Source organism: Capricornis sumatraensis, chromosome 22, assembly GCF_032405125.1.
Source record: "Capricornis sumatraensis isolate serow.1 chromosome 22, serow.2, whole genome shotgun sequence".
Classification (NCBI taxonomy): domain Eukaryota; kingdom Metazoa; phylum Chordata; class Mammalia; order Artiodactyla; family Bovidae; genus Capricornis; species Capricornis sumatraensis.
The window spans coordinates 35,645,476-35,671,523 of NC_091090.1; the positions used below are offsets into that span (position 1 = coordinate 35,645,476).

Below are 26,048 nucleotides of genomic sequence, written 5' to 3' on the forward strand. Positions count from 1 at the left end.
AGTTTTCTTAGAATGAAGCTTTCAATAACAGATTATGAATTTCTTTGTGTTTAAGTGATTTACATTTGTTTTTAAAATCTTTTGTTACTTTGGTAAAGTAAACAAACATTATTTAAGATTATGGTACATGTAGACAAGGCTCATTCTGCTACTACAAAAATAAGCCCTCACTGTTAGAATTTTGCTATCCTGATGTCCTTAAACATGGCCACAGTCTACTCCTAAATCAGGGAATTAGAAATGGGTGAACAATAGCTGAAATTCAGAGTCAGGGCTATGAGAAATCCGAGAGAGCCACTTGGCTTTTCCTGTCTCCCTGATGAACCTCATTTTTATCTGATGGATTAAAGCCTTTGCTGGCCACAGGGTTAATGCCTTCATAATGAAAATATCAGGTTTCATGAATATCAAGTTTTTATATTAGTTAATTGTTAAACTGAGTTTCTAGTTTTGTTAATTAAGGTCTGCTGCTGCTGCTAAGTCACTTCAGTCATGTCCAACTCTGTGCGACCCCATAGACAGCAGCCCACCAGGCTCCCCTGTCCCTGGGATTCTCCAGGCAAGAACACTGGAGTGGGTTGCCATTTCCTTCTCCAATGCATGAAAGTGAAGTCACTAAGTCGTGTCCAACTCTTAGCAACCCCATGGACTGCAGCCCTCCAGGCTCCTCCATCCATGGGATTTTCCAGGCAAGAGTACTGGAGTAGGGTGCCATCGCCTTCTCCGTAATTAAGGTATAGTGTTTACTAAGACTCACTTCTGAGATAGGTCCTTGTTGTTATATTGCTAAAAAGTTTAATTAATTAAGTTATTTTAAAAAGACACTCTAAATTTGTTTCTAAAGCTTATCTCAGTAACCAATCTTCAGCTAAAGATCAGACGCTCCATTATATACAACCAGGAGATTAACATCAGGCTATATGCTAAAGCTGAAACCCCAATACTTTAGTCACCTCATGCGAAGAGTTGACTCATTGGAAAAGACTCTGATGCTGGGAGGAATTGGGGGCAGAAGGAGAAGGGGACGACAGAGAATGAGATGGCTGGATGGCATCACCGACTCAACGGACATGAGTTTGAGCAAACTCCAGGAGTTGGTGATGGACAGGGAGGCTTGGCATGCTGCAATTCATGGGGTCGCAAAGGCTCGGACACGACTGAGCGAGTGAACTGACTGTTAATCACTTAACAAAGGAAGTCAGATGACTTGGGGTATACTGGGCTATACCTAATGAAAGTTCTTAAATTCTTGCTTGTGACCTTATTAATAACTGGTAGCTGTATTATTTTCTATGTCACTTGTTTCAGAAGATTGTTTTTTATGTTACCAAATGTGTGACTGAGCCTGTGATAAAATGCTGATATGCAGTTCCATATGAGATCAGTGATTGTAACAAAGTAACTCTAGATATGGGAAGAGGCAACAGAGGGAATATTTTCCTGGACCAAGAGGCTAGTAAGACAGGTATGGTCCAGAGACTTTTGCTACTCACAAGGCCTGGTCTAGTAACAGCACATTGACTGGCCTGTCAATGGAATCTTTGTTAGACTTGGGAAAGAGCCTTCCCAGGACCGCAGGACACAATGGCCATGAAATGCCCCCAAAGCATGGTCAAATATGTGGTTATGAAGGGACCCTGCTGACTGGAAATTGTCACTTGCCAGCTGCTTCTACAAGGATTACTTCGTGACCACTGCAAGCTGCTAACCTTCAACCTTCCCTGAAAGGAGTTTAGGGTGGAGATCAGAAATAAGGAACTCTGTGCTCTGGAAAAAACCCACAAGAACCAGCCTTCAGATAGTTAGATGTTTTCAGGTAAAGATTTTATGAGCCCAAAGCCTTGCACCTTCTCGTACCTAGAGAAACACTAATGTCACGAACCAAGGTCTGGGCCTGGTTCTCCTGGTAGCGCCTGAGCAGCTTTGCTACTTCTATTAATCTTTGGGCCTTGTACCTTAAACTTTCTTGTTAAGTTTGTTTCTTCTAGAATACAACAACTCTCCAAGTGGGAGCATGAGAAGAATATTCCCTGACCAACCCCTAGACAATGCTGGAACAAGTCACCTATCATTCCATTGACTCTCATCTCCCTCTGTAAGTGCACCCTGATAGAGAGCAGGCAAAGGGAACCCAGAGCCCCACAACGCCCCTGTATAGCCTGAAGCCAGAGTGGTCATCGCCCCTTTTCCTTTGAGACTGGGTTCTCCGATGCCTGAGAAAGGAAATAGGTAGACATGAGCAGGGTATCAAAAGGGGCCAGGGAATTGGCCCTAAAAATAGAGGAACGTGGTGACCCAAGGACGAAAGAAAAGATAAAACCAAGGAGGGTCTTGGAATGCAGGAACGGAAAAACTAGACCCTTAGTGTCCTTCCCTCCTGCATGTTGTAACTATAATGGAACAGTATAACCTGTCTCTCCTCCTACCACATAGGGAGAAGGTATTTGCCCTCCTCTTCCCCCACCCAGTATACGTGCCTCATCCCATCAGCAAATGACCCACAAGCCCCCTATCCCATCCTTGTACCCTGGGTATAAAAGTGGACTAAAGACCCCTGTTCAGCGTCGGTTCTCCCTTGAGCTGGCCTGCTGTTCTAACAGCGTCTCCCACTCTAATAATCTTTATTTTCTTCTCATTCTGTCTCATGTCTGGAAATTCTTTTCCAACCCGCGCCCAGACCACAACAACCTAGAGGCTGAAAGAGGAGCCAGATTCTGCCTTTAATTTTCACTCAGGCACAGTGATTGCGAAGAGACACCTGCTGGCTAGATCGGCCCTCTAACAAGTTATATTTTGACCATACTGTGCCTTCAAATCTAGAATTAGTCACCAACATTTAAAAGTAAGTGGTTGCCCATAGGGGCTTCCCTGGTGGCTCAGTGGTAAAGAATCTGCCTGCCAGTGCAGGAGACCCAGGTTTAATCCCTGGTCTGGGAAGATCCCCTGGAGAAGGAAATGGCAACTCACTCCAGTACTCTTGCCTTGGAAATCCCATGGACAGAGGAACCTGGCGGGCTACAGCCTATGGGGACATGACTTAGTGACTAAACAACAACGAAGTTGCCCATGGAATCTGGATGTCTAGCCTGCATTCTCAGAAGGCAGCAGTTCGCTGGAGCTCACAGGGCTCTGGGCGGGCTGGTACTCTCTGGGCTCCACGTTCCTCACCCTACCCTCCCATTACATTCCTCAGATACCCGCCTTCCTGCAGCACAGGCTAAGGAGTCTGTTATCTCAGGAGCAGCCTAGGTCAACCCACTGAGGGAGCACATTGAGACTGCGGGCCACAGTCCAGGCTCAACACCAAGGGCTTCTTTGCGTGGTTTTTCCCATTGGCAGCTCTCACTGGGAGAGTGGGCAGGGGAGGTGGCAGCCATGGCAGGTGCCTGGGATCCTGGCCTCCATAGAGATACAACCAAATGCTCACCCGCATAAACTCCACACTGCTGTCCAAGGGGGTTTCCTGGCGAAAGAGCAGAAGAAAGTTTTCATCCTCAGATAAGAACATGCTGGCAAGCTAAAGAAAAGGGGAGAAATAGCAGTTGGTGACAGTGACCAGTGCACCCTGGGTAAAAGACACAGAGCAACATATTAGAGGGCAGAACAACTTAGAACTCTCAGGATGGTGGGCTCATGTTGCAGTTCTGTGCCCTCAGTTGCCATTTTGGATTCACTGATTCTTTCAAGAAGTATTGGGCACTCTTACTAGATATGAAACGCTATGAGTATCTATTTTCTACGAGCTTACAACCCAAAATCATCATCATTTAATCATAAATGTGTTAGTGTTTAAAATGTTCCACACTTTATCTTAGAAGCTCCAGCATTAACAACTACACATATTAGAAAAGAAAAATACCAAATAACTTTTTTAGAATTAACAATCACTAATATTGATTGAGCATTTACTGTGAGCCAGGCACTGTGCTAAGTTAACTGGCATTTTTCTTTATTTTTGCTTGCTGGGTCTTCATTGCTGGGCAGGCTTTCTCTGTTTGCAGTGAGCTGGGGAACTACTCTTCATTGCAATGTGCAGGCTCCCTGAAGTGGCTTCTCTTATAGATCATGAGCTGTAGATATGGAGGCTTCAGTAGTTTAGGTACACAGGCTCAGTTGCCCCATGGCATGTGGGATCTTCCTGTGTCCCCTGAATTGGCAGACAGATTCTTAACCTCTGGACCACCAGGGTGGTGGTGGTGGTTTTTAATATATATATTCTTTATTTGGCTGTGCTGGGTCTTAGTTGTGGCACCCGAGATCTCTCTTCATTGTGATGTGCAAACTCTTAGTAGCAGCATGTGAAATCTAGGCCCCCTGCATTAGAGGTGTAAAGTCTTAGCCACTAGACTTGCAGGAAAGTACCCCAAATAACTTTTATATGTCCTATGAATTATTCTGTGGGCTTCCCTCACGGCTCAGACAGCAAAGAATCCACCTGCCAGTGTAGGAGACCCAGGTTTGATCCCTGGATCGGGAAGATCCCCTGGAGAAGGGAATGGCAACCTATTCCATTATTGTTGCCTAGAGAATTCCATGGAGAGAGAAGCCTGGTGAGATGCAGTCCATGGGGTCGCACAGAGTTGGACATGACTGAGGGACTAACACACACATGAATTGTTCTAAATGGTTACATATGCTAACTCATTTAATCCTAACAACCTATAGGGTGCATAGCACATCATTATTATTTATTAAGGAAACCAGGCTGCACAGAGACAAGGGACATGCCATAGTTATGTAGTAAGTGGCGGTGTCAGAACTTTAAGAAAGTGAAATCGCTCAGTCGTGTCCAACTCTTTGCAATTCCATGACTTCTAGCCTACCAGACTCCTCTGTCCATGGGATTTTCCAGGCAAGAATACTGGAGTGGGTTGCCATTTCCTTCTCCAGGAGATCTTCCTGACCCAGGGATTGAACCCGGGCCTCCCACATTGTAGGCAGACACTTTACCATCTGAGCTACCAGGGAAGTCTGTGCTGGAGAAATACTGTGTATACAGATGACTTTGATGCCCCATGGAAAAGCAGGAATGATTGCTATCTGACTTGATTCTTGAGTGTTGGCTAAGGTTTATACTCTTGTATATTATTAGTGTCTGTATGATACTTCAAAAGTTGGTTCACTTGTGATAAATTTAACCATGTAACTGTGTATATTGGAGACCTGGAAGGCTGCAGTTCATGGGGTCAAGAAGAGGTGGACATGACTGAGCAACTGAGCAGACATGCACACATAACAAATATTTACTGAGCACCCCTATGCACTGTGCTCTGTTCTGTGGGCAGAAGGATGCAACTGTGAATATGTCATTATGAATACTTTGGTATTTTTACCTGAAATTTGCAGTTATATTTCCATTAATGAATACATTGCTACTTTTACATTGATTACAATGCAATTATTGGTTGTATAATTTTTTTGCCTTTTAGTGAAAATTTTGGAAATAACTACACTCATAAATATCCAGTTTAGCTTCTTCATTTTCTGAGAAGGCAGCCTTCTGGTGAACATGTCTATTTTTTTTATAAGAAGACATTATCTTGCTTTATTATCATAACTTTCTGAAGAAAAATTGCTATTTTCATCGATAATATTGACAAAGTATGACAGGATCAAGAGACTAGCCTTTCAGACTTCAGATAATATGTCTAGCAGGCAATTTTGACTCTGAAATAAATATCTTAGTTTCATAGCAGCTTATTTTTATGTATGAATTCGTAACTCTATAGAATAAACCTGTATAGATTCATACCTGTAACTTAAACCAGTGCCACGTCTTGGCCATATGATGCTGGATAACTCAGTTTCTTCATCAGTAAAATAGGGATAATGTTTGATGACCATTTTTGTAGCTACTGTTACAAAATGTAATATACAATGTGTGATACAATAGCATACAATACAACATGTTACTCTAGAGTAACATAATATGTGTGGAAATTCTAAACTGTGAATCTTTTTGTAACTGGAAAGGAAAATAATCAGGTTAAAAGACCGGCTGTGTGAGATACTGCGTGCTTAATGCATTTCCTTGCTTTAGTAGGTACTTAGTAAATGTGGGTTGAGTTGAAGTCAAGACACCAGCTGTCTGTTTTGTTTTCAGGATGTTCAGGGGCAGATCTTTCCAGTCTGCCCTGGGAGCTGATGCTGAAATTTAAACTTATTTATTGTCAGTAAGTTTTTCCTTACATCAAGGCTGAATTTGAACAGGACACTGTGTAACTGAAAAGCCTCCAGCATATCAATTACCCAATTATAAAATAAGTATAAATATTTATTGACCTAAATAAAATGATGTCCTTGTCACTAAGATTGATGAAAAAGGAAAAGTGAGTACTTCAAAAGTGTTAACCAACCCAACTGCCTTGCAGCGTGTTCTAATTTCCCAGTCAAATGTAAAACTTTCTTTATTCTACAGAGAAAATCGCAGCCCAAGAAGGTATTGTCAAGAAAGGTACCGTCATAAAAGATACCTCTTTCATCTGTATGCAGCCATGTTTAGAGACCTCGTGGGGAGCCATAAATTGTTGTTTCATCTTCTGTACATTTTCTTCTTTGACTGCATCCTACAGTGGGCCAGACAGAACCATATTAAAGCCACTGGGATTCCAAGAATGTAGTTAGGATATCAAATATTCAGAGTATACAGCCTGATAATTACATTAGTCTGACCAAGTTCCCTAGTCATTGAAAGAGATCTCACCAATTGCAGACAAGAGAGAGGTGATGGAGATTTCTTAAATAACTATTAATCAGAATCCTAACTAGGTAGCACAGCTAGTGAGCTCCTAATATATGAATGAAGAGAGACTTAGAGTGTTGACAATATGAATTTGAACATTTTCCTATATTTTTCTGTGGCAAGAGATTGTATTGTAGTGAACATATAAACTTTCTTCCCAGGAACATTTTGTTCTATTTTTAAGTGAAAAGTCCAGCTCTTTTGGGCCTTCAGTTTGCCATAGTTCATTCTCTTAATCTTGGACTCCCCCAAAAAAGATAATAATTAGAAGAGGAAAATAATTAAAGAGGAAACCAAAGAAGCAATCATTGAACTACCAAAGACGTGACATACCCCTTCCTTGTGCAGCTTTTCCCACACATTAAATTCTTCTTCATCAGTGGGCTGTAGATGTATTTTCATGCAGAGGCTGAGAGTCACAGACACTCCCAAACAGTGCCAGATTCCTAGACTCCAGACTAGATCAGTTACACTAAACTGACGCTCCCTAATACTGTCATGGTATTCCTGCCAACCAGGTTTCTTCATCTAACACTCCTCTAAGTACAGAGAGATTAGCCTCTTTAGTCTTGGCACCATTGACTGTGTGGTTGGTTGGTTGTATGGGTGTGTATGTGTATCGTGCAGAGAAATTGTTTAAGAAGGTGGGTCTTCACTTTGAATTTCAGCTTGGTCTTCAACGTTTAGTTTGAAGGCACAGAACTTGACTTGTCCTCTCAGACCTCTAACCCCAAAGTCCATGACTATCCCTTGAACCTAAAGCAAGACAGCCTAGGGTTCCCTCTGTTGTTATGTCCAATCAGCACCCACCCTGCCCACCTTCTCTGAGACTCTAAGTCCCGCATCTCTGGAGTATTGAGAGTCTCAGCATGTGTGGCAATCTGTACATGAAAAATGTGCACACAGCCCCCAAAAGTGATGCTCTGCAACATATGGGCTAGACCTAGTTCAGAGGCAGTTCTGAGCATTTGAAAAGAAAAAAAGTTGGAGGGACCAGTGCGGTGGGTATAGTGAGTAACAACCAGCACCAAGAGTGGCTGATGTTTCCATGAAGTCAGTCCCCTCAGAGGCTGTGAGGAGCAGGTCATTACAAGCTGCTTGTTCTCCAAGATTGACTAGCAGGCAGCTTGCTGTTTGAAATCTTAAAATTCCTTCTCCCCAGGTCTGTGTGACTTGTTAATCAAGGGAGGAAAGTAGCCCTAATCAGGCCTCTGATGAACTGCCCACCATGTCTAAACACCAGAATGGGTGGCTGCCCAGTCATGGAGGCCTCCCTGCTGGTAGTTCTGGACTCACGGGAGCATCACTGATTAGAATTAGGTGTCACAAATGGTGATTGTCCCTCAGCTGAGAGGAACATGCCTCCTTGTTAAGGACGTACTTAGGGTCTTCTCATTTCTCAGCAGGAAAAAAAGTCCAGAATTAGGAATGGTTTCCTGAATCATGGTTGTTCCAGTAGCGTGGAGTGCCTAGTGAAGGTCCCTGTAGCCATATTCCCTGAGGGGATGCCTCCAAAATTTGAAAGGCAGCAATGGCAGACGACAGCACTTCTGACTAACAGTTTAAACAGCTTATCCCCTGGCTCCAAAAGTCTTCTCCCTCACTGAGAGGTGCCTGGGGCTACAGCCACAGCTCAGCAGGACTGGCCTGATTATATCACAACCCCCTCCCGGATGTGTACTGTCCCTGAAGGGAACAGAGGGCGAAAGGAGATGCAGAGTCACTTACGGTGCTTTTAATTGCAAGATCCTAAGCAAACCCCAAATGTACTGAAATACATAAGAGGTGGGACCTGGGGCTTTGCATGTTAACAAATAAACGTAATTCTTAGGCACATCAGAATTTTATTTCCACTAGCCTGAGGACTCTGCAACCTCCAAGCCCTCCGCCTCTGGCTTCAGGAATGCCTGAACGGCACCCAGTTGCCCAGGACACTGGCAAGTCATTTGTTGTTTCCTTTTCTCTGAGGACCGTGCCTGTGCATGTGTGAGAAGGTGAGGCCCCAAACCAGATCTGAGGCAGGGGTGAGGTAAGAACAGCCAAGCTATGGGAGATGGCATCCATCTTCTCCCTCACTAATGGGAACACTGCTACTAAAGTCAGCCAAAGCCCCAGAAGAAGACAGCCGTGTCCCCACCCTAGAGCAGACCCTAGTGTTTGAGTAGTCCCACCTCTCACGCCATGACTGAAAATAAGACACTTTCAGTACTGAGAATATTTAGTTTCAGTTTTCAGTATTCAGAAAAGATAGCAACTTTCCTCTTCTTTAAATCACTAAAGCAAGAAGCTTTCTGAAAAGATGTGACTTGGAGGGCACTCTCCAACCCCTTCTGATGTCTATGTCAGAAGGTTTCTCTGTCCGTTTTCTTACTTTAATAAAACTCTGCTACACAAAAGCTCTGGAGTGATCAAGCCTGGTCCCTGGTCCCAAAGCTAAACCTTCTTCGGTGATCACAAATCTTACTGTTCACTGTAAGCTCTCATCTTGGGGGCTTGTCCGGGATCTTCAGGACAGCCTAAGAACACTCAGAGCTCTAGCCTCTCTGCTTTCTCAGTACACACGTTTCATGCTTTACTTGACTAACTCTTCAGTGTGCTTGTGTGAGTGAATGACACACCCTGCATGAAGCAAGTGATGAGCCCTGCTCTGTGGTCTCACAGTGTCTTGTAATGACTGAAGGCAGCCCCCAAAAAGGGGACCTTGTTGGGTGTTTATACCGACCTGCCAATGCCAAGGTCCCTGCGAGGGGAGCGACCAAAAACGGGCAAAGCGTGTGGACTGAACTTCCCTTTCTCGGTCAGCTTTTCCTGGTCTCTTTGGCCATTTCATAATTGCGTGGGAAATGAGAACTACTAATCTAATCTGTCGGGTCATAGACTTTCAAGGGACTTATGATCCATGCTGTTATTGTGTACTTTTACTTAGACCCCATGTATGGAAGCGCTTAGCCTTACCAGAAAGTTACAAGAGCACGTTTGGGAGCTAGGTGGAGCTCTAGCTCCAGGAACGTGTCTCAGGCTAGAGGTCACTCTCTTGGTTGCCTGCCTCAGGGGCCAGAGTCCTAAAAGTAAGTCTTTGTCATGGCTGTGCCTCCGATCCATGTGGGTAGAAGTATTGCTGGTGACCATAAGGTTTTTGAAGACACAGATCGGGAATTGCAAGATATGGTCAGATTGGAAGTACAGTGGGCTTCTTCCTTTGGTAGTGCTAGCTCTTAGCAGACCAGAGAAGGCTCTCCATTGGCTTGTATCTCAACTCCCTAGATGTTCCTTTTGTGGAATCTGTGGGTATGAACTGGAAGGACTGGCCCTAGTAGCTTGAGGACAAAATCCCTTTTTCCTCGCTGGCCGACCCTCCACTACCTCTTTTGCTATCACATATAGTGGTGTGGCGACACTCAGAAGAGGCATCTTGGGGTTTTTGTTTGTCCCTTTATAACTCGACGCTTCTACTGCAGTCAGGACTGTGCTCGGCAATGTGCACAGGCACACGGAAGGGGGATGCTCCCCCTAGTGGTCCTAGCTTGGGGAACATTCTGGGCTACTCTGCTCCACCCTGGGTGGCATCAGAGAAGGAGTAAAAATCAGACAAAGGTCTTAATGGTGAGGAACTGGACGTCAATCTGGGATGCCATCAGGCCTATCCCTGGGGCATCTCCACCCCACCTTGGTGGGTAGAACCGGGAAGGATGAGTAAGAAGCCTATGTTGGTAAGGGACAGACTAAGTCCGACCAGGGAAGGAAAGCTTTGGTTTGAGAGTCTGTCTACACCCCCATCTAGACCAGGGAAGGACACTTCTGATGGAAAAAAAGCCACAGCTATGGAAGCCACTTTTTTCTCTTTTACAGATGGGAGCTAGCAGTTCCAAAACCACTCCTTTAAAATGTTTTAGTTTTTTTTTTAATGTTGGTACAAGTTTGATCCCCAGAGTTTAAAAAGATATGTCTGATCTTCTTCTGTGATACTGAATGGCCACAGTATCCTTTGGAAGACAGGGAACGCTGACCTGTTGAAGGATCTCAGTTATTACTGTTCTACAACCAGACTGGTTCTGTAGAAAATAAGGGAAATGCCTTATGTAGAAGTGCCTCATGTGTTGTTCTTTATCTGTCTGCGAGACATGCCAGACCTATGTCCTAAGGGTACAGATTTGGGTGTGAAACCTTCAGCTCCCTCCTGTTCTCTTACTTTGCCCCTTTGTCTGGGGCACCCAACTGAACAGGCTGAAAATCATGAAACCCTTCTAGGAGGGGTTGCCTCAGTCTCGGTAGAATTTCAAAGAGTCCCAATTGTGGTCGAGACTATTTAGAGGATCCAAAAAGTACCTAGAAGACTTTACAGGCCTAACTTTACTTTATGACCTTACTTGGTGAGATGTAATGCATGTCTTGGGACAGACTCCTGACTCAAAAACTTGAGTTTCGGGGGAAGCTACTACTTCTGGACATGAATGGCTTGAACGTGAGACAAGGGGAAAGAGGAAACACAAAATAGCCCTCCTTCCTACTGGGATCCAAGTGGCTGCAATAACAGAGCCTCATTGCCAGATGTATTCTTAAAGGACTCAAGCGAGCACACGCTAAGACTTTAGACTATGCTAAGTTGGCTAACATAGAATAGGGAAAGAAGGAAACTCCTCGTAAATTCCTAGATAGACTATGGGAGGCTCTCCACAAGTTTACTGATCTTGAAAGTGCAGAAGGAAGAATGATCTTAAAAGGTAGGTTTCTCACTCACTCAGCTCCAGGTATTTGCTGTAAGTTGCAAAAACAGGTGTTTGGACCAAATCAGTCTTTAGAAAAACTGTTACAGCTAGCTCAGACAGCCCATTATGGTAGAGAATATGAGGAGGATAATAAGAGGCAAAAAAGAACCAGGCAGCCCCAACAGTGGCTGTTAAATCTGCTCTGAAATAGCCTGAGGAAAAATGCCTAGAGAAACCCAGGTGAAAAGGGATGGACTTAATATTGCATAGGAACCTGGAATGTTAGGTCCATGAATCAAGGCAAATTGGAAGTGGTCAAACAGGAGATGGAAAGAGTGAACGCTGACATTCTAGGAATCACCAAACTAAAATGGACTGGAATGGGTGAATTTAACTCAGATGACCATTATATCTACTACTGCGGGCAGGAATCCCTTAGGAAAAATGGAGTAGCCATCATGGTCAACAAAAGAGTCTGAAATGCAGCTGGATGCAATCTCAAAAACGACAGAATGTTCTCTCTTCATTTCCAAGGCAAACCATTCTATATCACAGTAATCCAAGCCTATGCCCCAAACGATAATGCTGAAGAAGCTGAAGTTGAACGGTTCTATGAAGACCTACAAGACCTTTTAGAACTAACACCCAAAAAAGATGTCCTTTTCATTATAGGGGACTGGAATGCAAACATAGGAAGTCAAGAAACACCTGGAGCAACAGCAAATTTGGCCCTGGAGTACAAAATGAAGCAGGGCAAAGGCTAATAGAGTTTTGCCAAGAGAACGCACTGGTCATAGCAAACACCCTCTTCCAACAACACAAGAGAAGACTCTACACATGGGCATCACCAGATGGCCAACACCGAAATCAGACTGATTATATTCTTCGCAGCCAAAGGTGAAGACACTCTATACAGTCAGCAAAAACAAGACCAGGAGCTGACTGTGGCTCAGATCATGAACTCCTTACTGCCAATTAAGCCTTATATTGAAGAAAGTAAGGAAAATGACTAGACTATTCAGGGATGACCTAAATCAAATTCCTAATGATTATACAGTGGAAATGACAAATAGATTCAAGGGACTAGATCTGATAGAATGCCTGATGAACTATGGACTGAGGTTCATGACATTGTACAGGAGACAGGGATCAAGACCATCCCCAAGAAAAAGAAATTCAAAAAAGCAAAATGGCTGTCTGAGGAGGCCTTCCAAATAGCTGTGAAAAGAAGAGAAGCAAAAAACAAAGGAGAAAAGGAAAAATATAAGCATCTGAATGCAGAGTTCCAAAAAATAGCAAGAAGAGATAAGAAAGCCTTCCTCAGTGATCAATGCAAAGAAATAGAGGAAAACAACAGAATGGGAAAGACTAGAGATCTCTTCAAGAAAATTGGAGATACCAAGGGAATATTTCATGCAAAGATGGGCTCTATAAAGGACAGAAATGGTATGGACCTAACAGAAGCAGAAGATCTTAAGAAGAGGTGGCAAGAATACACAGAAGAACAGTACAAAATAGAGCTTCATGACCCAGGTAATCATGATAGTGTGATCACTCACCTAGAGCCAGACATTCTGGAGTGTGAAGTCAAGTGGGCCTTAGAAAGCATCAGTTCGAACAAAGCTAGTGTAGGTGATGGAATTCCAGTTGAGCTATTTCAAATCCTGAAAGATGATGCTGTGAAAGTGCTGCACTCAATATGCCAGCAAATTTGGAAAACTCAGCAGTGGCCACAGGACTGGAAAAGGTCAGTTTTCATTCCAATCCCAAAGAAAGGCAATGCCAAAGAATGCTCAAACTACCAAACAATTGCACTCATCTCACACGCTAGTAAGGTAATGCTCAGAATTCTCCAAGCCAGTCTTCAGCAATACGTGAACCGTAAACTTCCAGATGTTGAAGCTGGTTTTAGAAAAGGCAGAGGAACCAGAGATCAAATTGCCAACATCCACTGGATCATGGAAAAAGCAAGAGAGTTCCAGAAAAACATCTATTTCTGCTTTAGTGACTATGCCAAAGCCTTTGACTGTGTGGATCACAATAAACTGTAGAAAATTCTGAAAGAGATGGGAATACCAGACCTGCCTCTTGAGAAACCTATATGCAGGTCAGGAAGCAACAGTTAGAACTGGACATGGAACAACAGACTGGTTCCAAATAGGAAAAGGAGTACATCAAGGCTGTGTATTGTCACCCTGCTTATTTAACTTCTATGCAGAGTACATCATGAGAAACGCTGGGCTGGATGAAGCACAAGGTGGAATCAAGATTGCTGGGAGAAATATCAATAACCTCAGATATTCAGATGACACCATCCTTATGGCAGAAAGTGAAGAGGAACTAAAAAGCCTCTTGATGAAAGTGAAAGAGGAGAGTGAAAAAGTTGGCTTAAAGCTCAACATTCAGAAAATGAAGATCATGGCATCTGGTCCCATCACTTCATGGGAAATAGATGGGGAAACAGTGGAAACAGTGTCAGACTTTATTTTGGGGGGGCTCCAAAATCACTGCAGATGGTGACTGCAGCCATGAAAGTAAAAGACACTTACTCCTTGGAAGGAAAGTTATGACCAACCTAGATGGCATGTTAAAAAGCAGAGATATTACTTTGCCAACAAAGGTCCATCTAGTCAAGGCTATGGTTTTTCCTGTGGTCATGTATGGATGCGAGAGTTGGACTGTGAAGAAGGCTGAGCACCAAAGAATTGATGCTTTTGAACTGTGGTGTTGGAGAAGACTCTTGAGAGTCCCTTGGACTGCAAGGAGATCCAACCAGTCCATTCTAAATGAGATCAGTCCTGGGTGTTCATTTGGAAGGACTGATGCTGAAGCTGAAACTCCAGTACTTTGGCCACCTCATGTGAAGAGTTGACTCATTGGCAAAGACTCTGATGCTGGGAGGGATTGGGGGCAGAAGGTGAAGGGGACGACAGAAGATGAGATGGCTGGATGGCATCACTGACTCGGTGAATATGAGTTTGAGTAGACTCCAGGAGTTGGTGATGGACAGGGAGGCCTGGCGTGCTGTCATTCATGGGGTCACAAAGTGTCAGACACGACTGAGCGACTGACCTGAACTGTTATTACTGTGGAAAGGAGGGGCATCTCAAGCGGGATTGCCCTCAGGCATCTAATCCACCTCTAGTACCTGGTCTGCAAAGGACCATACTGACGAAGAGTCTGCCCTCCAAGGTGTAGGCCCCAGGGGTTGGACTCTCAAGACAATCAGGACTGAAGGTTCCCAGGGCGTCCCCACACAAGCTCCTGTCCTAATTACACCTGAGGAGCCCCAGGTATTAATAACTGTGGAGGGCCCATCAGTCAATTTCTTTTGGACACTGGGGCAACTTTTTCTGTGCTCACTGAAGCCACTGGCCCACTTTCCTCCTGATCCACTACCGAAATGGGGCTGTCTGGATGAGCCAAACATTATTATGTCAGTCATCCTTTAAGTGGCAACTGGGACTCTGTGCTGTTTTCTCATGGGTTTCTGTTTATACCAGGGTCTCCCTCACCACTTCTGGGGAGGGATATACTGAGCAAGGTCTAGGCCTCTGTTTCGTGAATATGGAGCCTGCTCTTTCTCTCCCATTAATTGAACAAAATGTAAATCCTAGAGTGTGGTCTGATGGAAAAACTATGGGTCAAGCACAAAATGCTGTTCCTGTCATTATCAAGCTCAATGACCCTCACCTATTCTCACATTAAAAGCAGTATTCACTAAAGCCCAAGGTTAATGAATGGGCAAAACCTTACTGTACTGACTTATGATATAAGTGGGATCTTAAACCCTAAAGTTCAGAGTGACAATGGCTCTGTCTTTAAAGCTGCTGTAACTCAAGGGGTGTCAAAAGCTCTAGGAGTAGAATATCACACTGTTCCTGGAGACTCCAATCTTGAGAAAAAGTTTGAAAAGCTAATGACATTTTTAAAAGACATTCGTGTATGCTAAGTCAGGAAACACAAGACAGTTGGCTTAAAGTTTTACCCATGGCTTTAATGAGGGCTTGAACTGCCCCTAAAGAACAAGGGACTTTCTCTAAGACAGACAGTTTTTGTGCACAGATATTGTCATAGATCCTGAAGCCTTAAAATTGACTATATGACTCAGCTTTTAGCTTTTCAACAGATATTATTGGGAGGTTAACTCCCGACCCAGCCTTTGAGTCAAACAAGCTGCTGTTTGAGCCAGGAACCGAGATGGGCCTGAGAATCTATGTGGGCTTGCTTCTGCTGACTCCAAAAGTCCTGAGTCTGCCGTTTGACCCTTAAGACAATGCCTTCCTGTCCTGGGCTCATTCCTATGAAGCATTCCATAATCGACATAATTGCTGGGTTTGTGGAGCACTCCCCTCCTCAATTGAAGACTTCCCATGGTGGGTTTCTCCGCTGCAAGGAAAGGACTTTCTTCAACTCTGTGATGACATCTAACAATCCTAAGATGGACTGGTAAGACATAATTGTACCTTAACTATGGACAAAATGTGACTTTTTATTTTGTTTAGGTTTTAACTTGGTTTAATGGCTATTTTGCCTTACATCTGTAACTGTAAAACTAGGTTTGTTTCTAACCATCTGAAAGCTTTTAAGTTACAAATGGTTGTCCAAGCTCCTGTGAGGGCCATAACCTCCTCTAACTATTACTTGGGGCCCCTTGATCAAAGACCCTCAATATGAGGATTAGGAGAATATGTTGCCTCAACATTTTAGGGACCACACCCCTCAACAGCAGGAAGAGGTTATGGAACAAAAATGGTGCCCCTTTCCTGTGGCAACATATTTCTCCTAAAAGAAAAAGGGAGAATGAGAGAGTCAATACCTAAGCAGATCGATAAGAAGCCTGGGGTCCCCGAGGAGGAGAAAGGGGTCTGGAATTCTCAAGAAAAGGACAAAAGTTCTTCTCTACATTTCTTTGTCTTAGTCAATATAACAATGTATCTTGCTCAAGGACTTGTTTCTCCTTAACAAGAACCTTCTGACTAATCCTGTCATGTTAAAATGTATATTATAGGAGTGGGTCTGGTAAGATCTTTCTGTTGTTAGTTCTAATCTTGTTAATTTAAGATGTGTGTTTTGTGAGTGGGTCTGAAAAAAGTATATAAGGCCTTGATAAGACTAGCTGGGGGGAGGTGGGGAAGCATTCCCCCTTCTGATGTCTATGTCAGAAGCTTTCTCTGTCCCTTTTTTTACTTTGATAAAACTCTGCTACACACACACACACACACACACACACACACACACACACACAGTGTGACTTGTTTTCTCCAAGTATTTGTTTGTTTGTTTGTTTTTTTCCCCACCATCCAGTTTATTCTAAGACTTTGAATGGTTTTGCCTTCATCTTTTTGTTTTCCTCAAATACTCCTGTCATGTTTGACAAAATGGTATCAGACTCGTGGGTTCTGGAATGCCACGAACCTTTGCATTTACAGTAGTATGCGTAGTCGCTCAGATGTGTCCAACTGTTGCAACTATGGACTGCAGCCTGCCAGGCTCCTCTGTCCATGGGATTTTCCAGGCAAGAATACTGAAGTGCGTTACCATTTCCTTCTCCAGGGGAACTTCCCAACCCAGGGATTAAAACTGGGTGTCCTGCCTTGCAGGCAGATTCTTTACAATCTGAGCCAGCAGTAAGGGGGAGCAAAGCAGAAATGAGAGAGGCAGAGAAATAAGGGAAGGAAAGAGAAAAGGAGAGAAAATGATATTGATAAAAGAAATGAAAGACAAAGAGACATGACATTAAAGAGAGAAGAAAAAAGAGAAGGGAGAGAAAGGCACCATGAGAGCTTGAAAAACAGACTAAAGATGGGATAAATAGACAGAGACCAGTGGAGAGACATATGAGAAGTAAAGACCAGAGAGAGGTAAGAGAGACGAGAGACAGAAATCACAGAGAAAGTCAAGAGATGATGGAAGATGATGGCTATGAAACACAAAATAAGAAATAGAAATGGGCAGAAAAATGAGAGAAACTGAGATGAGACTGAAAATCAGAGCAAGAAAACCTGTGTGGCTGTTGGAGGCAGATGGCAGCCTTGTTTATGTTGAGCTGACTGCCCTCCCTCCAACTCCGAAACACCATCTCCAAGCTGCTTGTCCCCCTCACTGGGCTCCTACATGAAAGTGTCATGCACTCCAGTACTCTTCCATGCAAGCAATTATATCTGAAGATAAGCTATCACCACAATTCATTTAAAATGCTACTGTTTCCAGAGCTACTCCCGTTACCACGCATTCCCCGATGGAGTCTTTATCAGGTTCTCCCAACCCCATGCTGGCACGTCTCTGTGTGTGTTCCTCCTCTGCTTTGGTAGAGGGCTCATCAAAAGTTAATCTGCCTCTCTCAAAGCCAGATTTACGGAAGGATACAGATGCTTGATAGATTGGTTCACATTTATATTTGGGCTCTGAGTATGTTTATTATTTTCTGGTTTACCATTTCATAAGTTTGTAACCTTTTCTAACAATGAATAATGGAAAAAATTATTCTAAATGATTTATTTGTGGTTTGCTGTCCAAGTAATATCCCATGCACTTAAACACTCAGCACCTTAACACTCTCAACATCTTTTCCATCTTTTTGAACAAAATGAGCTACCTTATCTCTAGATTTAAACCCATTTGCAGAGACATAACCCGGGAGACATTCGAAACAGACTTGTTTTAATTTACAGTTGAAATAGTGGATGACAGATGTCACACTAAAAGTCAGTGGCCAGCACATCTAATGCTGCAGTTGAACCTCTTATAAAACCTACCTAAATCCCTCTATGTTGCTAGGAGAGGGAGGAAAATTGCATGCAAGGAAGAAAAGAGGTCAGATGGGATTAATAGGTATTGTACAAATCAACATATGTCTTGGATGCTTTTTGTAACTCACTGAGAGACAAATTAATGCTTAGTGGCAAAGTATACTTACATCAACACCCAGTTTTGTCAACATGTGGTAAAAGAAAGCATCAAGCTCCTTCTCTTCTATGTAACCTTTTTCTAAATGCAAAAAGATGTGCATAAATAATAGTCACTTACATATAATAACGTGGCATTTAGTAATTAACATTTAATATCTAAATTTGTTTTCAATCTCAAATTTATAAAATCCCCATGGATCTTATTTTTTACAACTCGAAGTGGCAACATCTTCTCTAGAAGACATGGATTTGAATAGCAAATAACACAGTCAAGAGTAAATGCTTTGTGCTGGGGCTCATATAAATATTTGGGAAAGGAGAGCTATTCATGAATTTTAATCCAGAAATAAACATGAGGTTTAGAATAAACTCTAACCCAAGGTTTTTTCAGTTTTCAAAAAGTTTAAGAGATGTAAGTGTTAAATGTTAGTTTTCAGGGTTAAAACAGATCCTTTAGATATTTTCATGTTTCTTTATTAATGAGGGCAAAGCAAATGTTAAGTTCTTTTCAAATAGATTTTTGGTGGAGTGGGGGTAGTGTCTTTTTGAAATTTGATTTTTAAAAATTTCACCGTCTTCTTTAAGAGACAAGAGGTTACCCGGATAGTCACTGTGTGAAAATGAGCAGATTGGAGTAAAAACAAGCCAGAACTGACTTCAGATACCCGGGTGTCAGTCCCCAAGCCTCTAATATATACAATGATATCTATATCACCACACACACACACACACACACACACACACACACACACACAGGTTGGGAAAGAGTGGTGGGATTCAAGTCTCTCCTCCCACCCTGAACTTTCCACAAGATAATCTGGATGTACAACTGCAGTATACCAAATGTCTGTTAGGTATATTGCATTAACCGCACTGGAGGGCAACTTTTCCTGCAGGGAAAATGTACGGGGAAGGGGGAACTCGAGGTCCTTTGACCAAGACTGAACAGTTGGCTTGTTTTACTCACCCTCCGCGTCAAAGCGCTGCCAGACCTGCCAGAAGCCAGCGGCGTCCAAGCTCCCCTGAGTAGATTCCTGGGCGCTGTCCATGGTACTGACAACGAAGCGCGCGCACCGGCTGGAAAGGAACCCCTAGAGAACTTTGATCAAGACTCCTTTACTGTATCGTCTGACACCCTCGCTTGCTTCTTTCTCCCTCTGATTTGCTTTGAGCACCTGTCTGAGGGGTGGGCACGAGGGCAGCAACAGGGTGGCTGCTGGCGCCTTGGCGACACTGTGCAGTCCCCAAACCCCCACCGCGGACACCGCTCAGGGAAACCAGCTGCTTAGAACCCGCCCTGTTCCTAGTGCGTTGCCCCGCCCCACGTGCTGTCTGTCCTGGGCAGATCCACCCGGGAGCTCTTGTCTGCTGTAGTGCTACGGGGAAGTCAGGGAGAAAGCTGTTTCTGGCTGCCCATGGTTCACTCTCTTTGCCCTTTAACTTGTGTGTCGCACTCAGAGAAAGCATCCCCCTTAAGTTTCACTACCTTCCAAACGTGTGTCTCAAGGGGTTTTCTAGAGAGAGCCCCCCATTTAAAGAGTTGGTGTTTGAACCTGATGATTTAGAAATGTAGTGTGGGGGAGAGGTGGAGAGAGGGGTGATAGTGATGGTGGTGATAGATTACCAGTAAGCAAGGAGACTGTCGAAAGGCGGTTACTGAGCTCTGATTGTATAGGGCATGCACACTGCAGAGATAAAATGCACTATGAAGACTTGAATCTAAATAAACAGTCTGCAAGGAACTGTGGTCTAAATCAGGATATTAGGATGCTGAGTGAAGTTCATACTATACAATGCTCTTCCAGGAAAAGATTTTCTAGGGGGAGACATGGTGGCCAACTGCAGAGTTCTGGGATAGAAGTTTAGATGATTGTGTCTGGCTCCCCAGGGCCACACTGAGACCAAAGGACAAAAGCCATTTCAAGGAACACAGAGCTCTAATGATCAGAATTGTTCAAAACTTGACTGGATGCTTTGTGAAATAATAAGCTGAGTAACACTGAAGGCTTTGGGCCATATGCTTAGAACTTTTTGTTGAGAAATCTTCAGACTGAGCCTGTGTAATAAAGTTAGAACAAATATAGATCTTTTATGGTATTCTAAGTCTGATATTAACATTCAGTTTTATTTTTTAAAAGCATGTGTGCACAAGCCACCTAAACTAGTATATTTTTTAAAAAATATGACACTCCTGATCAGACAGTTCCAGGTTAGGACCCCAGCTCCAGCTCTTACTAGCTTTGTGACCTGCACCAAAGGATTTCATCTCTCTAAGCCTTGGTTTTCTCTTCTATAAAATGAGGATTTAATAGCTTGAGAAGGTTTCTGTGAGAACTATGGACACTTATTCAGTTCAGTCAGTTCAGCTGCTCAGTTGTGTCTGACTCTTTGTGACCCCTTGGACTGTAGCATGCCAGGTTTCCCTGTCCATCGCTCCAACTCCCGGGGCTTGCTCAGAGCTTACCATCGAGTCAGTGATGCCATCCAATGATCTCATCCTCTATCTTCCCCTTCTCCTCCTGCCTTCAGTCTTGCCCAGCATCAGGGTCTTTTCAAATCAATCAGCTCTTCTCATCAGGTGGCCAAAGTATTGGAGTTTCAGCTTCAGCATCAGTCCTTCATGTGAGTATTCAGGACTGATTTCCTTTAGGATTGACTGGTTGGATCTCCTTGCCATCCAAGGGGCTCTCAAGATTCTTCTCTAGCACTACAGTTCAAAAGCATCAATTCTTTGGTGCTCAGCTTTCCTTATAGTCCAACTCTCACATCCATACATGACCATTGGAAAAAAACAGCTTTGACTAGACAGACCTTTGTCAGCAAAGTAGTGTCCCTGCCTTTTAATATGCTGCCTATGTTGGTCATAGCTTTTCTTCCAAGGAGCAAGCATCTTTTAATTTCATGGCTACAGTCACCATCTGCAATGATTTGGGAGTCCAAAATAAAGTTTCTCACTGTTTCCATAGTTTCCCCATCTATTTGCCATGAAGTGATGGGACCAGATGCCATGATCTTAGTTTTTTGAATTTTGAATTTTAAGCCAACTTTTCACTCTCCTCTTTCACTTTTATCAAGAGGTTCTTTAGGTCTTCACTTTCTGCCATTAATGTGATTTATCTGCATATCTGAGGTTATTGATATTCCTCCCAGCAATCTTGATTCCAGCTTGTGCTTCATCCAGCCTGGCATTTTACATGATGTACTCTGCATATAAGTTAAATAAACAGGTTGACAATATACAGCCTTGACATAATCCTTTCCCAATTTGGAACCAGTCTGTTGTTCCATGTCCAGTTCTAACTGTTGCTTCTTGACCTGCATACAGGTTTCTCAGGAGGCAGGTAATGTGGTCTGGTATTCCCATCTCTCTAAGATTTTTCCAGTTTGTTGTGATCCACACAGTCAAAGACTTTGGGGTAGTCAGTAAAGCAGAAGTAGATGTTTTTCTGGAACTCTCTTGCTTTTCTGATGATCCAGCAAATGTTGGCAATTTGATCTCTGGTTCTTCTACCTTTTCTAAATCCAGCTTGAACATCTGGAAGTTCACGGTTCATGTACCATTGCAACCTGGCTTGGAGAATTTTGAGCATGAGTGCAATTGTGTAGTAGTTTGAACATTCCTTGACATTGCCTTTCTTTAGGATTGGAATGAAAATGGATCTTTTCCATTCCTGTGGCCACTGCTGAGCAAGTGCAGCACTTTCACAGCATCATCTTTTAGATTTGAAATAGCTCAACTGGAAGCCACTTATAGAGACACTTATAATCCATGGAATTCGTCAGGCCAGAATACTAGAGTGGGTAGCCTTTCCCTTCTTTAGGGGATCTTCCCAACCCAGGGATTGAACCCAGGTCTCCCACATTACAGATGGATTCTTTATGAGCTGAGCCACCAGGGAAGCCCAGGAATACTGGAGTGGGTACCCTATCCCTTCTCCTGCAGATCTTCCCAACCCAGGAGTTGAACCAGGGTCTCCTGCATTGCATGTGGATTCTTTACCAACTGAGCTATGAGGGAAGCCCTAACAATGCACAATATAATTTAATTGCTATGGTCTTATAGAGTACGAGGTGGATATATATATATATATATATTTTTTTTTTTTAATGGCTTAGAAAAATAAGGCATGTCTGAGAAACTGTTACAGCCAAGAGAAGTCTAAGAAGACATGATAATTAAATATAGCATTGTATCCTGGGTAGGATCCTGGAATAGAAAAGGCATTAGGCAAAAAATAGAAAATTTTTGAATAAATATAGATGTTAGTTAATAATAATGATAAATTATTTAGAAACAAACAGGTCTGAGTTTAGGGCCAGTTTTCTCTCTTACTAGCTGTGATGTTAGTCAAATTACTCAAAAGAAGCCTCACTTTTCAACCTGCAGAATGGAGATAATAGTAGGATTTGCTTTGTATTACTGTCATAAAGTTTAAATGAAAAAATACATGTACACCTCTTAGCATGGAAAACAGAGTGAACATTCAGCATGGGTTAGATACTAAAATGATGCCTCTTCCCTGCACACACATTCAGAAGATAGTGATGTAAACTTCAGGATTTTTGAGAAGTGTGGTTTAGGTTAAAGGAGGAAAAACAATATCATCGCTCTTGGGGAAAGTGTTGGATACAAAACTGGAGAGCAGTGCAGGAGGATAGATTAAGGGATTTAGTGTCATATATCTTCATATCATATGTGGTCCTGGGAAACTTGGATATAGTGTCAAACATCAGTCAGGAAATACAAGAATGGACTCAGCAGGTTTGTGACTGATCTTGCTTTCTGGTAAATAGGAGAAAAGGGAAAACAAGGCAAATGTCAGATGTGATAATCAAGGTCTAATATAGTGGATGATTAAATAAATGATGGTGAATCACAACAATAGGCTTTGTTGCATACACAGAAAACTTGAAGCTCGATGACACACAAAAAAATGCTTAGAACATAAGTTTAAGATTAAAAAGTTACAGAAATGCACATATTTCATGACCCAAACCTTTAAGTATGTTTCTACACACAGAAAAAAAGGAAGAATGTACACTAATGAAGCAAATGTTTATCTCTAGATTGAGGAAGCTTTTAATTTTGTTATTTGTAATTCTACTTTAAAACTTTCTACAGAAGCATGTAATTCAAACACAGTTTTTGAAAGTTGTAAAAGTGATATCTAGAGAAAGAAGTACAGCTACGAGGTCTGCTGTTCTTGGAACTGAATAACAGAGGGAACTCAGACCAGCTTCCAGGAGCCTGGCATGTGGAGCTCTCTGGGGAGTTGTAATTTCCATTCAGTGACTTATTTTCATTTTCTTTGTATCCAGATAGCAGTCATGGCAGTGATACTTTGCATTCTCTCAAGTAAAGGTTTCCTTCTGGGAAAATTCCAAATCTTTGACAGGGAAGAGAGTCATTAGGAAGGTATTTAAAGATACTGGATCAGCAGAAGTCACTTTTAAGACTTTCTCACTGAAAAGGTTCTCCCTCGGACTGGAGTAATGGGAATGGAGGTGAAACAACCAAAGGTGATTTGCCTGAGTCCCTGACTGTCCAACCGGAGAACTCAGGGTACAAATACAAAACAGCTAGAAATAACTTGAGATATAAATTATGCAACTTATAGATTAATTTAGCCCTTTACACAGAGATTCTGATTTAAATGGTCTGCATCAAGGACTCTGCATTGATACTTTATAAAAACTCCCCTAGAGATTAGAATTGCTAACTAGCCTTTTGTCTCTAAGTTTCCTGCTGCTTATATTTGGGTCATTTTATTCTTTAGGTATGGCTTCTCTGAAGGACAATCTGGAAAAGGGAAAGACTTCTAAGGAATTAATATTTTTTTAAATTAATACTCCATCTGTTTAAAAAAAAAAAAATGCCTGTGTCACTCTGGTAAGTTTTAACAGTTGATGGCTGAAACAAAGGACTGCAGTGAGTTGTTTTTTTTTTTTCACCCCTGCTGATTTCATTTCTCCTACAATCATTTCCTGCTTTTCTCATTAGCATAGCTAATTGATGGTTAGTTGTACAAGAAACATCAGTGGTTTCTAATTCGAAACAGTTTTTTAACCCTGATGCATGCATTAAACTTTGAGTTAGAATATCTGAATCTTTCTACAAACTCAAAATGAAATTTCTAGTGGGAAATATGAACAATGCTTTCCTTGATATTGTCTCCCAATAGTTGTTAAACATTCATATATGGGAGACATCGCACAGACTGTATAGTAGACCTTAGAATTCAAAGAGATTGCCTTGGTTTGATGCTACACCAGCTCCAAAGGACAAAAAAGTCAACTAGAAGAAATCTGACAGCAAGAAAATGCTGGAAATAAAGAGTTAATGCTTTTTAAAGATATATACCTTTTATTGTTTCTTTTTAATTACAGGAATAATACAGACTCAAATAATAAAGATAGAAAATAAATATTCCCCCATAATTTCACCACCCAGAGATATCTAAGAATAGTAAGATATTAGTGTATATCCTTCCAATCTTTTTTTTAATGTGTACAAAATTCGGGATTACACTGCTCTGTAACTTGCTTGTTTCACTATTATGAATGCCTCTCCATGTCATTAAGCTTTCTTGAATGACATCATTTTAAGGATGTTGTTGAAATTAAGTAGTATCATTTCAGGGGGGCTCTGAAGAGCTCTCATACCATAGCGCTTTATGTCTCAGTGCAGAGTAGAGTTCAGCAAGAGCAAAATAGTAGATAAGTGATTTATTAGACTAGGACGCTTATGAGGCTGACAAGTGGGAGAGAAACAAGGTGCTCTGAGAACTTAGTGAGCCACAGTTTTATAATCAAAGGAAAAATTGGGAGGAGGAGAAAAGACCTTTGTTTTTCTTTCCATCATCAGCTCCTCCTCCAGGTTGAGCAGGGGAGTTTTCTTGTCACTGGGTGGTCAAGCTGGTCCACAAATGATTGTCTTTTATGTGTTCAGAGAACATTTAGGGATCATTAACTTACTGAGCTCACTGGGCAGGATGTGGGACTCATGCCGCCATTGTTTTATTCCTTTGAGGCATGTCCTGTGCTACTGTTGCCTGGATTTGTTGCTAAGCAAGCCTACTTTCTTGAGTAATCATTAACTTACATGGGTCTCCATTATTTTTCTACTTGGGATTAACTACTTAATCACCTGTTTTGTCCTTTCATTCTGTCCATATCTGTATTGCCATAATTTATTTAACTAACGTCCTCTTTTGGGACTTTTAAGTTATCTCTAGGTTATCACTAACATAGTCAGTGCTGTGACAGCTAAATTCTTGCATGGTCTTGTAATTATTTCTTTAAGATAAAATTTCAAATGCAGAAGTTCTGGGCTGAACAATACATAACATTTTAACTCTTTAATACAGTATTAAAAAGACCTCCCCCATCTTGATTTTGCCAATTTATTCTGCTATAAGCAGTGGAAAAGTGTACTCTCCCCCCGATATTAACAATAAAAGCAAAAATCTTTAAATGGGATTAATTCTAAAGTGGCAGTTAATAGTTATTTTATGATAGTTGTTTCAGGTAGTTTAGGATTTATTAAGAGGTGGGCTGTGTGTTAAGGTCTGTGATACTCAAATGGCTCATCAGAATCCCTGGGCTCCCTCCCTGCCCTACCCCCCAACACATAGCATCAGTCACAGTGTTTGCTAACAGTGACTAAATATTTCTGTACTGGACCATATA

The 26,048-nt window shown here is 42.3% G+C and overlaps 1 protein-coding gene across 1 annotated transcript in view; it reads right to left on the reverse strand.

The window, feature by feature from the left end:
- The window catches only part of SCGN (secretagogin, EF-hand calcium binding protein), a 50,925-nt gene extending 31,517 nt beyond the window's left edge, over nucleotides 1–19,408 (reverse strand). The window contains exons 1-4 of the mRNA XM_068961149.1: nucleotides 19,327–19,408; nucleotides 18,368–18,438; nucleotides 6,474–6,566; nucleotides 3,428–3,517 (exon numbers count right to left, since the gene is read on the reverse strand). Of these exons, the coding sequence (XP_068817250.1) occupies nucleotides 3,428–3,517; nucleotides 6,474–6,566; nucleotides 18,368–18,438; nucleotides 19,327–19,408 (336 nt within the window). The remainder of the gene's footprint in view (nucleotides 1–3,427; nucleotides 3,518–6,473; nucleotides 6,567–18,367; nucleotides 18,439–19,326) is intronic.
- Nucleotides 19,409–26,048: the final 6,640 nt, after the last annotated feature.